At 41.8% G+C, this 14,579-nt stretch overlaps 1 protein-coding gene across 1 annotated transcript in view; it reads left to right on the top strand.

The window, feature by feature from the left end:
* The window catches only part of LOC136424690 (E3 ubiquitin-protein ligase UBR5-like), a 34,493-nt gene that overhangs the window by 6,980 nt on the left and 12,934 nt on the right, over nt 1-14,579 (top strand). The window contains exons 9-32 of the mRNA XM_066413314.1: nt 742-971; nt 1,567-1,689; nt 1,975-2,085; nt 2,448-2,605; nt 2,780-3,007; nt 3,319-3,476; nt 3,793-3,923; nt 4,307-4,429; nt 5,055-5,166; nt 5,516-5,670; nt 6,131-6,328; nt 6,775-6,856; nt 7,276-7,413; nt 7,791-7,977; nt 8,329-8,465; nt 9,397-9,622; nt 10,228-10,336; nt 10,789-10,923; nt 11,364-11,455; nt 11,897-12,043; nt 12,949-13,073; nt 13,453-13,691; nt 13,930-14,090; nt 14,215-14,389. Of these exons, the coding sequence (XP_066269411.1) occupies nt 742-971; nt 1,567-1,689; nt 1,975-2,085; nt 2,448-2,605; nt 2,780-3,007; nt 3,319-3,476; nt 3,793-3,923; nt 4,307-4,429; nt 5,055-5,166; nt 5,516-5,670; nt 6,131-6,328; nt 6,775-6,856; nt 7,276-7,413; nt 7,791-7,977; nt 8,329-8,465; nt 9,397-9,622; nt 10,228-10,336; nt 10,789-10,923; nt 11,364-11,455; nt 11,897-12,043; nt 12,949-13,073; nt 13,453-13,691; nt 13,930-14,090; nt 14,215-14,389 (3,680 nt within the window). The remainder of the gene's footprint in view (nt 1-741; nt 972-1,566; nt 1,690-1,974; nt 2,086-2,447; nt 2,606-2,779; nt 3,008-3,318; nt 3,477-3,792; nt 3,924-4,306; nt 4,430-5,054; nt 5,167-5,515; nt 5,671-6,130; nt 6,329-6,774; nt 6,857-7,275; nt 7,414-7,790; nt 7,978-8,328; nt 8,466-9,396; nt 9,623-10,227; nt 10,337-10,788; nt 10,924-11,363; nt 11,456-11,896; nt 12,044-12,948; nt 13,074-13,452; nt 13,692-13,929; nt 14,091-14,214; nt 14,390-14,579) is intronic.

The raw sequence follows: 14,579 nt of genomic DNA, 5'->3' as shown, positions 1-14,579 counted from the left end.
TCCCGGCGGCTGTGGGTGAAAGGTCACGAAGTCTCGGGAAGTCTCGCTATCTAGGTCAGCTGAGCTTGCATGTAAGCCATATCAAGTCTCGCGAGAGTAGCTGACAGCAAAACAAGATGGCGCCTCGGTTGGAAAAATGTTATTTCGATCGTGTTTTGCACCGTCTAAACGGTGCATCTACCGCAATAGGAATATTTTGGACTAATTATAACATGTTTTATGATCTGATACATTGTTTTGTGGTGGTGCTGGGATATTTTTAAGGAGGAAAGATCGTTTTCGGGAAAGATTGCATGTTGTACGGCAGCATGTTGTTGGAGAGTAAGAACATCGCCCAAGTGCGACCAGGGTTCAATCGGCATTTTGACAAGAGGGCGCAGGCCGGGAACAAGAGGGCGCGCCGCCCCTGTTTCCCGGTTTAGAAGAAACTCTGATATTAGTTACCTAAACTCGAATGAAATACCTAAAATGGTGAATTAGGAAAGCTAGAGCAAACTCCTATGTAGGGTAGAGTTTACATGTTTGCATTCTGCAGTTTGAAAAAGAATCTGCTAGGAGATTGCCAAATGTCACTGTCTTTAAAAAGTCCTGGATTTGTATTCCAAGATCCAAGAGTCAAATTAAACATTAAAGACACTGCATATTGCTTAGTTGTGACATGAGATAAAGACTAAAGATGTAACATGTTGATATAGCTTGATGAAAAGATGACCTTAATGTTGACCTTATCTTCTATCTCAGACCCGGGAGACCGTGATCGGGACTCTGACCGCGAGCGAGACCGTGATCCGGTGTTCCGTCTGCGTGAGCGCCCGCGCTGGTTGGACAGTGCTCTGCGCGACGCTGCGGGACTAGGGACAGCGAGCTCAGCAGGCAGCACCAGCGGAGCAACGGAGGCGAAGAAAACGACCAACCCTCCTCCGGAGACACCGCTGTCATTTGGGGAGGAACTGGAATGGTGGAATGAAAAGGTAAGGCAATCCTCTGCGACTGAAAATATTTTGTAACATGTATCGGCTACCCTCAATTATAAAATGAATACAAATTTGAAAGCAACCAAGGCACTAAATGTAACAATAAACAATCTTTTATTTTTTGGGGAGGAACTGGAATGGTGTATTGAAAATTCTGCTTGCAAAATATTAATGATTTTTGTCAAGTTTACATGTTGACTTTTGTGCCTCCCACATTTTGGGAGATTGTGAAAATAGGTTTTGATAAATTTCAGTACCCTTTCTTCTCAATTATGTCATAGTAAAAAAGCCAATCTAAGTGTCTCCATATTTATTGTAGAATATAGGCAGTTTTGATGACTGTTGTGCAAAATTTTGACCAGTCAGAAAGAGGTAATAAGTTGGAAAAAGGGCTTTCTGAAGGCAAAAATCTTTTGTCTTGTATAACTGCTTGCCACTCCATGTCATACATACTTGCAATATGCCAGTCATAACTTGTCCAAGATTAAGCTACATGTAAAACAATGTATGTACATGGTATTGAAGTAAGAGAAAACAGATTTCTGCAGTAACTGACTAAGTCGTCAATGACATCTCCGCCTTCCCTCCCCAGGCGTCGGGAGTACCCCGGTTTGTGCACATCGCTGCCATGTACAGTGAGCTGATCGCCATCAGTGTCTCCGGTCAGCTGTACCAGTGGAAGTGGGCCGACCCCGAACCTTACTGCAACCCTGAGGTATGTTTTGGAAAATCCCCAGGGGTGGAGTCCTTAAGTTGTGTAATCTGAACATATTGAATGCCTTTACTGAGTGCATATGTTTCTGTTTTGCTTTATTTTAGATCTTTATTTAACTACATATATTTTCCAGAAAACTATTTTTCCTTTATCGGCAAAGAAACTTGATGTCAAAGGAATATGAGATACAAGTTACAAGATTTGTGTAACAAATCCAAACTTCAACTCTTTTGTCTTGATCACACATTTACCATTTGTAAAATGTTATGAATATTTTGTTGACAGAACTCTGCAGTCCACCATCCTCGGAGCTCAGCTCTGGGACTGAATGGAGAAAAAGTCCTGCTGATTTCTTCATGTTCTGTCCGAGCATCTGCTGTCACTGAGTCAGGAAAGGTAAAATGTATTTGCTGTTCTTGTCTTAGCAATTGACAAAAAGATCATGTGGGAAGAAAGGACTGTTTCAATCAGTGAGTAAATCAACTATGAATATTGGAATCAAAAGGGGAAAAAGGCCTCAGCAGAATGAAAAACTAAAAGTAGTTCACCCAAGATAATTGACAGAAAAAAATCTTTGAAACAACTCAAGGTAATCTCAACATTTTTTCATTCTTTTAAGATTGCAACAATGTATTATTTGTAGAGCCCATGCGGCATTATTGGTTTCAGGTACCACATATTGATGCTTTTAAAGTGTAATCATGACTTTATAAAACTTTTTAGAAAACATGTAAATGATACAATGGTTTACCTCCTAGGTTGCCACTTGGGTGGATGAAACCCTAAGTTCTGTGGCCACGAAGCTGGAACATCCTGCCCAAGTGTTTCTGGAGTTCCAGGGAGAGAGGATGTCTGCCATCTACACCTGTTCCCTGTACACCTGTGTGCACCTGGAGTCTGGGGGTCTGTACTGGTGGTAAGTAGCCAATCAGGGAGCTGTTTTGTTTTGGGGTAGTCCTGTGATTGGTCAACATTTTCAAACCTTGAGTCTGAAAAGATACATGTCAGCTTTGATAACAGTGTTTTGCTCTTTGATGAATATTCTCCCTGACACAATATTGAAACAATCTGTTATCAATCTTTTATCCAGGGGTGTTCTACCATTCAGTCAGCGTAAGAAACTCGTAGAAAAAGCTCGCACGCGGTCCAAGAAGAGTGGCACCGACACCAAGTCCAGCGACATCACGACAGGAATGCAGGTCTGTCTGCGTAGCTGTCCCATCTACCACGCTGGCGCTCTCGCTTTTACAACCGTCGGGTCCGTGCCAAAAGTCGGGCAACTGTTAGAGTCAGCATGGAACTTGTCCGACACTTGCAGGCAAGTTTATTGTATTCGGGATTGCCAAACTTTCTCGGTTTTAACAAATTTTTTTGTCTATGTTTTATGTTAGTTGCTTTCTAGATCACCACATTGTTATTGCAAAAACATGTCTTGAAAAAAATGTGAGTCAAACTGTGTCAATATGCTTGACTCTTACATTTTGTGTACCAAATCTGTCCTCTATGTGAAAAAAAATCAAATGACATCTAGCTCATGAATATCTATGACAAACAAAAAAATCTGTTCTGAAGTCAAAATATTTGTACAACTTTTATCCACAGATTTCTAATTTTTGTGTTCCCTTCCAGGTTTAAGGTGCTGTCCCCACAGAAGGAAGAAACCAAGTCTGGCAAGCCTGAGGGGGTGAAGGAAACCAAATCTGAAACTAAGACAGACATGGGCCCCCCTCCCTCCCCAGCCTCCACATGTAGTGATGCACCCTCTGTGTCCAGTGTGGGATCTCTCAGTAAGTTAGCCTATTTCACAATACTTGTTGAAATTTTCATGAATTGTTTTTGAGGCACAAGTAAGTATGATTTAACCAACTTTCAATAACTTGATGTTTTCTCATTCTTGCATGTTTTCTCATTTTTATACTAGTGTCTTTTCCCATCTTCTGTCTTTTTCTGTGTTAGTTTTTTTTTTCCTATTCAGACTTACACATTTTCCTTCTAGCTTCATTTTTTTTACCATCCACAATTGCAACATTACATTTAGCAAAAGTTACAATACAAAAGCAGTTTGGAAGTCATCGTTAAATTTATGTCGTTTTTGTATCGTAGAGCGGAAGCGTCCACTGGTACTACCCAAGGAAGATGATGACTGTAAGGCCTCCAATGAGGAACGCTGGGCCCTGAAGGATGTGGTGTTCATTGAAGACGTCAGATCAGTGCCTGTTGGGAAAGTCCTGAAGGTAAGGCAGATCTTGTTATGCCATTGGTTTACCTTTAGTATCAGGAACATAATTGTATAGACAGATTTATCAAACTTGTTGTAGTACAGACTACCTAGCCTTTCTCTAATAAGGTAGAATGTCAAGATGTGGTATTAAAAGTCTAAAGCTATAGATGCCTAAAAATCTCTTTGGTTTGATACCTGTTACCATGGACTGTTCATCACAAGAAAAGTCAAGAAAAAGAAACATTGTGTATCAAGGAAATTTTAAGAAGGCCAGTTGCATCAGGTGCCCTCATAGTTTCTTTTTTAGGGGTAGGAAATAACAAGATTTCAGCTGACCCTTTTCTGCATTGGTCTTGGATTTATTTTTCACAATTTTTTTGTAATTCGATCCTCCAGATTGACGGAGCGTACGCAGCTGTGTGGTTTCCGCACCAGCGCGACCCCAGCCCGACAACGAGCCACGACGACCCGGCGGCGCTTCTACAGGAGTGTCGCCTACTGAGGAAGGATGAGCTTCAGGTGAACTTTCCTACAGCCATGCTGGTATCTACACTCTGTACTTCCATTGGCTTTTTCAAACCCTGGCTGCCTTCTCATTGGCCCATTCAAACATGAGCTGTGCTGTCATTGGCCCATGCAAACATGAGCTGTGCTGTCATTGGCCCATTCAAACATGAGCTGTGCTGTCGTTCAAATGTGGTTGCCCTCATCGTCAAACACTAGCTGTTTTGTCATTGGCCTATTCAAAATGTGGCTGCTTTTACATTGCACATAGGCAAGTTCAATTGCTTGCCGCTTTTTGTCAGCTTAACCACAGTGAGTCTGCTTTCTCATTGGTCGATTCAAATTTAACTGTCATCTCTTTGTTCGTGAGCTTGGTGTTACCTGTCGTGGCTGTATTTTCGTTAGATAGTTAGATAAGTTATGGTTGCTTAGACTTTAATTCTGACTGTTTGACAGTTTCAATGACAACATAGAAGAAACTGAAAAATAGGAAGTACTGTAGTGAGATGCGACTTTTAGTTTTACAGTAAAGCGCTTTTTTCTACAAGACTCTAAGAAATGGTCTTTTAGTAAGAGTGCTTGTAATAGCTGTCCAGTGCATTCAATGCCTGTGCCATTTTTCCCTGGTCCTCGCTCCCAGGTTGTGAAGCCCACTGCAGTGCCCAAGGTGCCTGACTGTTTCCAGCGAATGCCCAAGAAGCTGCCAGTGATGGACAATGCCAAGATCCTAGCAGTCACTGTGGACAGCAGAGGTATTACATGTTCTGTTGTGAAATGTTAAGGAAGGACTAAAGTAGGAAGTTTTTATTTTGTGTGTGTGAGAAAGAGAATGTTTGTGTGTTTGTTTGTTTGTGAGGGTGTGTGTGTTTGGGGGGGTGAGGGTGTGTGTATTTGTCTGTGTGTGTCTGTGCCTGTTTCTGCGATTCCCAATATACGCAATAAACATTGCCATATATCCTCAGTGCCGCTATGTTTGTCTTGAGACTGAAAGGGTTGCAAAGCAGTTTCAGTTAATAAGGAGGAAGTCTGTCATCTATGATTGCCTTGTATATCCTTTTGGAAAATTAATATTTCTCTTTTTCACTTTCCCATTCCAAGCAGGCGTGCATGTCATCGCGAAGGTTGGGTCTCGACTGATGTACCTGGTGTACGATCTCGGCACGGGGAAAGCGGAACAGGAAAGCCTGTTTCCGACAGACGCCACAGCGTTCCTCGGTCACGCAGAAAACTCCATCACCCTTTACAGTGGGGGGCAGGTAAGAATGGATCTCAGAAAAATGCTACTGTGGCAGGGAGAAAAAGAAAATAAGGACTTTCTTGTCTTTCATTCCTATCATAAAAACAGATTCATGACAATTCCTCTAAGTTGACTTCAAGTAATTTGTACATTTTTTACTCTGAATCTTGTAGTTCATTTCACAGTACATTGTAGCTACAAATGGTAAAGCATACATTATCAGTTGCTGAAATACTTTCACCTATTGTTTCTTTTGTACTGTATAGCAAAACCTGTCAAGATTTTCCTTCTAACCTCAAGTTGATTTCTGTAGTTGTAACATTTATTTGTCATGTATTTAGAGCCAAGCTCTTCCAGTCCAAAGTGAAGCAGTCAGCTCTCTTCTAACTCCATAACAACTACAGGTGGTTTGTTTAGTTTAGCAAAATTTTATGCTTGGCAAAAATGCTGCATTCTAAAATTAACAACTGTACTTTCAGGATGTGGTGAACCTGTTGAGGGACGGAAACGGCGCCATCTACCCGCTGGCGAAGGACTGCATCGAGGGGATCCGTGACCCGGTGTGGCTGGACCTTCCGCCCGCGCGGTGTATAGGGCTGGGGATCCAGTCACTCATCGACCTGCCCAGCTCTTCCGAGCTGAAAAAGAAGGCAGCAGTGGTGGTGCTAGCTTTTGAGGTATGTACTACAGGCTATTAGCTAGCAGGGTGTCCAGGTGTCTTTTGGACGCCCTACACTAAAAAAATCAAGGCGCATTGGGCTGGGAATCCAGTCTCTTATCGACCTGCCCAGCTCCTCCGAGCTCAAGAAGAAGGCAGCAGTCGTGGTGCTTGCTTTTGAGGTACGTACTAGGATATCAACTTAAGGTATAATCTTTACAATATGACTTATCCCTACTTAAACATGTTGTTTTTAAAAACATCATTTTCTGTAATGCTTGGCTTCACAGAAAATGATGTTGTGATTTTTTATGTTTACAAGTTACAGCACCCTTTAATTTAATGTAGGTTGTTTATCTTCTAATGAACCACATGTAGCAGTGTTTTTTTGATAAATCATAATAATGCTGGTTTAGAAGTGTTACCTGAAAGTTGAAATACTGTATGTTCTTCTCCCATGTCCAGACCCAGTTGTTGATGCCTCATGTCCTGCGCTGTGACTATGAGTCAGTGAAACAGTTCCTGTACTCTCTGGAGAGAGACACGGGTAGGTTGAACATAAATTGATTTAGGTATACAAGAAGAAGAAGTAAGACATGATGCTCCTTTCCTTATTATCAGTTTTCCAGTCGAATACAAAGAATGTAGAAAATTTTCATCTTGATGACTTATATTTATTCATAGAAGCTCCTCATGTAATGACTGCTTTGATCAAGGAGATAAGATTCTGATTTAGAGAGAAAAGTAGCCTAAGAACGATGTGAATATTTTTTGGCTTCCCCCCACACTTGTGCTTTTTCTAACTCACTGATTTAACACCAATCTAACATCAAAGTAGTGGACAGGCTCTCTAAACTGGAACAAATTTGTCTTTATCCAAGGTACTATGTTTATTAATGCCATTGGCAAGATAAAACCACAGAAGTTGCTAGTCTCTCAAAGCTACAACTTTTTTTTCTATCCAAGGTTCCATCAACACCCAGAACACGATCCAGCAGGTTCTGAGCGAGCGTTGTGATGGCAACCGAAACGTGTTCCACGCCTGCGTCGCCATGTGCTGCCCGACAACCAACCAGGACAACAACACTTCCAATAGCAACAACGGTAAGGACAGGACAGGCCTTTTTATTTTCAAGAATTTGGATTGAAAAAGAGTCTCAAACTGCAGTATTTATTAAGTTTCAACTGTATCTGTAGCAGAATTAGTATTATTCCCTTTAGTTTGATGATCATTAACAGCTTTAAGCCATTCTAAGGTTTTGAAAGATAAAACTACATAAAATGTTTATCAGCTAACAGACTGATCTAACATATGAAAGTGTTTTTCTTTGTTGCATGATGGAGACTATAATTGTAGTACATGTAACAGAAATGTTAAGATTTTAGAAGCCTTCAAGGTACAGAGGGTCAGGTAGTCTGAATTACATGTACTAGAAAACTTGTAGTTGAATTTATAACAGATATGATTTCTCCCAATGTAGAAGCGGGAACGTCTAACTCTGCGCAGTGGGAGTCCATCACCAGCAGGATCAGTGCAGTCAGTAACGCGGTGGACGCCCTGGCCAACGCCATCTCAGCCGCCTCCAGTTCAGGAGGGGGAGGGGGGACAGCATCAGGAGGCACGGGAGGGTCCAGCAGTGGAGGGGGGACAGGGACAAGCACTCGCAGGTGAGGGAATACTGCTCTCGTAGAGCTTTGCTTTTAAAACAAGTTGTAGACGGGCATCTTTTAAGATTTAATTTGAATAACAAATGCAGAACAGGTGAGGGAATCCAGCTAGTCTGGAGCTTTTTTTAAGCTTTAGCACACTGAAGTTGCCATTTGGCTACCAATTCTCTATTGGTTACGGCATTAGGAAGTAGGGAGAAGGTTGAGCAATTAAAAGACTGGCATCTTTTATCAAATTTACCATTACCTTGTGTGTCTTATTACCTGGATGTCTAACTTCATCAACATATTAATAGTATCATCTGTAGTGAAATGTATTGTAAACTTAACCATTTGTACCTGTTCCTGTAGCATGAGTCTGCGTGAGATGATGCGAAGAGCGACGTCAGCAGCCCGTGCGGTCGGCGGGACGTCCCAGGAGGATGGTGACCCTATCCCCACCCTGAACTGGCCACCCGACCCTCCCCTGTTTGAGTCGGCAAACTCAGGTAAGTGTAGACAACAGGAGGAAAAGCAGGGCTGTCTTTAGGACCCGTCCCTCCACCTTGGGACGGAAATTTACTTGTTGGGACAACAAAAGTTTCTCTCCCCTCGTCCCAAAGATCTAAATTTCATGACATCAAATTGGTGATAACGTATTTTTTAAAGCTTGAAATGACAGATTTAACAACAAAAATTAATAACATGGGCTCCCAAACAAGGACTGGGATGGAAAAAATTGAAAAGCTGGGGACAGCCCTGATCAAAAGTTAGGTAATAGTTTTGTAGAGAGAGAAATACTTAGTAATACGTAGCCTAGTATCCATCCTATTTTAGCTCCAGTTCGCTCCTCTGATTTCTTCTCTGTAGAATAGTCTGTCTTATATCCCCATTGAAACGTTGGGGATTTCTAGATCTAGAATCAAATATTTGTCATCAGCAGTTTAATGGGAATCAAACTTACGAATGCTTGTACGAACCCTGCTACTCCGCGTGTGCCTGCAAAGCTGGTGTGTTATGCCAAAGGGCGGTTATACAGGCTATACAGGTACAGATACAATACAGTTGAATCAGAGCTATAAGGTGGATACCAATCTAATGCTTACGGTCAAAGTAGGTTTATCTTGAGCTATTCTGTAACTTTTAAAAGTTCTTAACCATTAGCACACTGAAGCAGCCGTTTGGCACGCAATTCCCAATTGGTTACAGAGTTAGGCAGCAGGGAGAAGGTTAAAAGAGGCAGTAGGGTTTGTGAATACGTTATGCTAACATTCTACTTTATTTTATTACACTCAAAATTCTTTCTGTGCACCCTAAAATGAATTTCGAGCCTCTGATTTAGATACAAAGGAATCAGAGCTAGAATAAGGCGTATTCCAGGCTAATGCTTACAGTTAAAGTAGTTAAAACAGGAGCTAACCTGTAACTTTACCCTTGCAGAGGATGACAATGTCAGTCTGTCCACGAATGCCGCGACTGCAGGGGGGCTCACGGGGTCTTGTGGTTCTGTTAGTTCGTACTCGTGTGCGAGCTCCGTTGATGAAAATACCGTACTTCCAGCGAGCACGGACGCGGCGGAGAGAAGCAGCCACGCCCTGTGTATCCTGACGTTGCTGTGCGAGACGCCGGTCCTGAAGCCGTATCTGGTGGATCTTCTTTCTGCAAAGTGAGTGTCTCTTGTGGGAAGAATTTGTCTAGCACTTTTTTGTATTTATACACTCCTTTAGCTATCATACATATGCAATCATTAAGTAAGTAGTTCCTGTAGTACAGAAGAAAACACGCACTGAAGATGTGCATGAGGGAAAGTAGGGAGGTGGATGGATGGACGGATGTGTGGATAGATGGCTGTCGGGACAAAGGGATGGATGAATGAATGACTGAGCGAATGAATGAGCTAAGCTGCCACGCCCTGTGTATCCTGACACTGCTGTGTGAGATGCCAGTACTGAAGCTGTATCTAGTGGATCTCCTGTCTGCAAAGTAAGTGTCATTTGCTGGAAAGTTGAATAAATGGATGGATGGATGGATGGACGAATGAATCACTACATTGAAGGCTAGTCCTAAAGCCGTATCTCCTGATCCCCTGACAGCAAAGTGAGTGGGAAGAATTTGTCTACAACTGAAAGTGTGAGTAAAGTGTGCATCATTGAAAGTAGGCAGAAATGGGAGATGGATGGATGTGCGGATGGATGGACTTGTGTACAGTTTGCATAGTGATACACCTGCACCTTTTCTTTCTTGTTTGAACTAACACATGTCTTCCTGTAGGGATGCGCAGGGCCAGACCCCGTTCATGGCAGCTGTGAGTGGGAGGGCGTACTCTGCAGCACTGGCCATACTGGACACAGCACAGAGGGTGGCAGGCAAGGACAACAAGGTAACAAACAGCCATATAATTTTTATAACTTTTTTTTGCCACCACAGAATAAGACCCAAAGGCCACTTCAAGGTAACATGTTACATGAATAGGACTCGAACAGCATTTCTTCTCCCAAAGTCAGAGACATCAGTGTTCTTCAAAGTTTAAGTCTGTTTTGACAATCTAACTTCAGTGCTTAAAAATGAACTGTGCAATTTTGCAAAGTAGAATATTTTATGATCTTCTTTAGGGTGTGTTTTTTAAAGTTTAGGTGTATCATCTGCAAAGTTGAAGTGAAATTTCACAAGCTACAGAGCTGACTATAAGATGTTCAAGTTTTTTCATTACCTGCAAAATATAAATGAAATTTCAGAACAAAGAACACAGCAGAATGTGCTGCACCACTTAAAAGGCTTGTGAGTGCTGTGTACCAGTTCATAGTTGAAAGAATGAAATGTGTTTCCTCCCAGGATGGTATGGACAACGAGCTGGCCATGAGTATGATCTACCCCCCCGGCTCTAACCTGGACGACTCCCCGCTACACGTGCTGTGCTGTAACGACACCTGCAGTTTCACCTGGACAGGTGCAGAACACATCAACCAGGTGAGAAGGATTCAAACTTATGATACGAGTATTTTTTAGCAGTGTTTGAGGTTCTTGTCGACCATAACTTGGAGAAAAGAAATGACTTTTAGACTTAGTACTGTAACAAGTTTTGGTACTATTGCATGGCTACTGGAAGTCTGAGGAGACCTAGTCAGGTACAAGTAAGTACTGTTGCATGCACATGTATTAATCAATTTGTATAGATGTTAATATTTTGCACTATCATAGTGTACAGGTTTCTTACTCAATAGTAAATAGTCAAACTTGTTACATTTGTAACAAAACCACTCATTTATTGCAAGATTTAGATAAAAAAGATTGCAAGACTTAAAGTGTATTCGCACATTGACTTCTATCAAACGACAAACTTGGTTTCCAGTTATTGATCTCATACCCTCGTATTTTGCTGTTTTTAAAGTTCAATATTTTCCCCCCAGGACATTTTTGAGTGCCGTACATGTGGGCTGGTGGGGACTCTGTGCTGCTGTACTGAGTGTGCACGGGTCTGTCACAAGGGACATGACTGCAAGTGAGTACTGGGATCTAAATAGTTCAACATACAAAATGTACAAGCAATTAGCAAAATTTGTATGGTGATCTTAGATAGCACTGTGCAATGCTTGTTGGAGGGAAAGCATGAAAATACATGAAAGAATCTGCATTTTAAGTGAAGTGAATAACAGTCTACCAAGGAAAGTAGACAAATGAACTAAAAGACGAAAAATTGAATTAAAGCAAAAGCCAGGTCCTTTCCTTATCGAATGTTGATAACATGTTCATTGTTCATAGTTCCACTTAGAGATGTCATGCTCTAGTTGATGTTATTGTGATCTCTCTTGCAATTTGATAAAGGAATTTCACGGATTTCTTTATTTGCTACTTTTAAACCTGCTCTTGATTGCAATGGTCGTTCAATATGTCATGAGTTAAAAACATCAATAATTTGTTTAATTGTAACCCTTTCCCACAGACTGAAGCGTACATCGCCCACAGCGTACTGTGACTGCTGGGAGAAGTGTAAGTGTAAGGCCCTGATCGCAGGATCGCAGACGGCACGACTGGACCTCCTGAACAGGCTTATCAACGATACCGACCTGGTCACACAGCCAAACAGCAGGTCAGGGACAGTCACAGAAGTTGTTTTTTTTTTTTCAAAAAGGAATCAGTGCCATTTTTCTCTGTGTTGTTGTAAAACTTTCGTTTATTAACTGTAAAATCTTGTTCGATACACCTAAATTTTGCAGTAAGGTGAAAATCAACAGATTGTGGTATGAACTTGCAGTTAGAATAGTGGTACTGGCAGCAACATAATGAAGTTCACAGTGGAGAAGTAACCATGAAAACTCCATATCTAAAGCTACCATGAGTTACAACTTACAGTTCTTTTACAGCTTTTGATGTTGATACTGTAAAGCTAGAAACTTTCCTTGTTGTTTTGTTTTTGTGGTGACCTCTCCACTACAAATTCATGACACCACATATATCCTGTGTATAACTACTACAGAATTGCGAATTCAAAATTCAAAACACTACAAAAACTTCCTTTCCCTTCTACCGCAAAGTAAAACCATCACAGGAGTAAATGGATTAACAGTGATGAATGTTGAAGATTGTCACAGACTAGTTTTTTAAAGGAAAGCTACACAAAAAATTGAAAATCCTCGATTTTCCACAGTTTGCAACTTATGCCGTGCTGACGCCTCCTCGCCTGATAATTGAATTATATGACGTCAGTGTTTCAATTTTTTCACCTGATGATTGAATTTTAGAACACTGACGTCATATAATACAATCATCAGGTGAATTATTTGAAACACTGACGTCATATAATTCAATTATCAGGTGAGAAGGCGTCAGCACGGCATAAGTTGTAAACTGTGGAAAATCCCAGAACTATGACGGACTTATGTGAAACAACTTGAAGTAAGAATTTGACTTTGGAATATATTAAGCATAGCATAGAAGGATTTTCAATTTTTTGTGTAGCATTTCTTTAACAACAACTATCCTTTCTACCCCCAGAGGAGAGAATGTTCTGCTGTTCCTGGTACAGACGGTGGCTCGACAGATCGTAGAGCAGCGCCAGTACCGCCCGCTACGCCGAACTGACTCCAGAATAGCCGCTCGCAAACCCATTGGTGAGGAAGGTAGGTCCACTGCTGTGGGCTTGCAAAGAAAATAATTTGTTGCTTTGGCCAAAGACTTGTGTTTGTGGCTTAACATTTAGCTTTTTATGTCCCTAAATATATCCTATCCCTATGTACATGTAGTTGTGGTCCTATAGATCAAATTTGGCAAACAGAAAAAGTTTTTTGAACCCTGACATAATACTTTGTTGAACACAGTGTTCTTGTTTATAGTTTTAATACTTTTTTGTTGTTGTTTTCGTCAAGATATGCCAGTTGCAATATTTTTGTCTGGTTAAGCAACATGTACCCTATATATATTTGCCTGCAGCCAAGGCCATGTAATCTTCAAAATTGTCTCAGTCTTTAGGTTGATTTGATTTTCGCTGCTGTTTTCCAGACCCAGACATGCCGGACCACGACCTAGAGCCGCCGCGTTTCTGTCGCCTGGCGCTTGAGCGGATCCTGCAGGACTGGAAGGCGGTGAAGGCCATGATCACCAGCGAGTGCCCCGGCCGGGACCGCCGGTCGCCCATCCCCGACCTGCTGCCTGAGGAACAGGTCTACCTGGACCAACAGAGCGGGACCAACAAACTGGACAGCTTCACTCACTGTCTGCTGGTCAAGTGTAGTGTGGAGGTGAGTCTTTTAACCTTCTCCATGGATTACTAGAAATGGTTAAGTTACCAGGGGTTTGAATGCCAACCTTTTAGAGATGTAAGAAAAAAGTTGTAATTTTGCGGTCCAAATGGATTCAGGCTCAATGTAATGCTTTTCATATTTCAAAAAATAGGGAAAACAACATCTTTTCCAAACTTTTGCTTGTGTCCACCTGAAGTGCCATTGTCTAAACTTCCACCATATACTACTCCCACAGATGTTGGACACCCTGCTGAGCACGTTGATCCGTGAGCTACAGAATGATACCGTCGCGGGAAGGAAGGAGGAGGCCACCAAGATCTCTCGACGTTTCATCCGCTCCGTGGCACGCGTCTTTGTTGTGCTTAGTGTTGGCATGACACCTGGCAAAAAGAAAAGGTACCAAGAAATATGTCTGCATTAAAATGAGGTTTAAACTTGGATATTGGATTTTAAGCAGTTACCATTTTCCTTGCTGCTGTGAAGTCAAAAACTAACTGACAATCTGTGTATTTTTTTTCAGCTCCCTACCATCCCAACCGCTGATGAAATGTCGCCACGCGTTTCAAGCCCTGATCAACCTCGCCATCGAAGAACTGTGCCAAACAGCCGAGTCCCTCATCACCCCCGTCCGCATGGGAGTGGTACGACCCACCGCCCCCTTCTCATTGGTCAGTGCCAACATTGATGCAGTCCAGGTGAGGAAAGCTCGGTCCTCATTGGTCAGTACAGCTTTTTATCTTGTTTCATTGGCTACACAAATTTTACCGAGCCTTTTCATTGGTCATTAGGACATGTTGATTCGATTATATGGATGACATTGCGGTCATTATGAAATCTAAGTGGTCATGAAGGTTGAACATATGACTAAAAACATACCGAACATCT

This window comes from Branchiostoma lanceolatum, chromosome 18, assembly GCF_035083965.1.
Source record: "Branchiostoma lanceolatum isolate klBraLanc5 chromosome 18, klBraLanc5.hap2, whole genome shotgun sequence".
Taxonomy (NCBI): domain Eukaryota; kingdom Metazoa; phylum Chordata; class Leptocardii; order Amphioxiformes; family Branchiostomatidae; genus Branchiostoma; species Branchiostoma lanceolatum.
The sequence above is the reverse complement of the archived record's forward strand: the minus strand, read 5'-3'. Positions and strand labels throughout refer to the sequence as shown.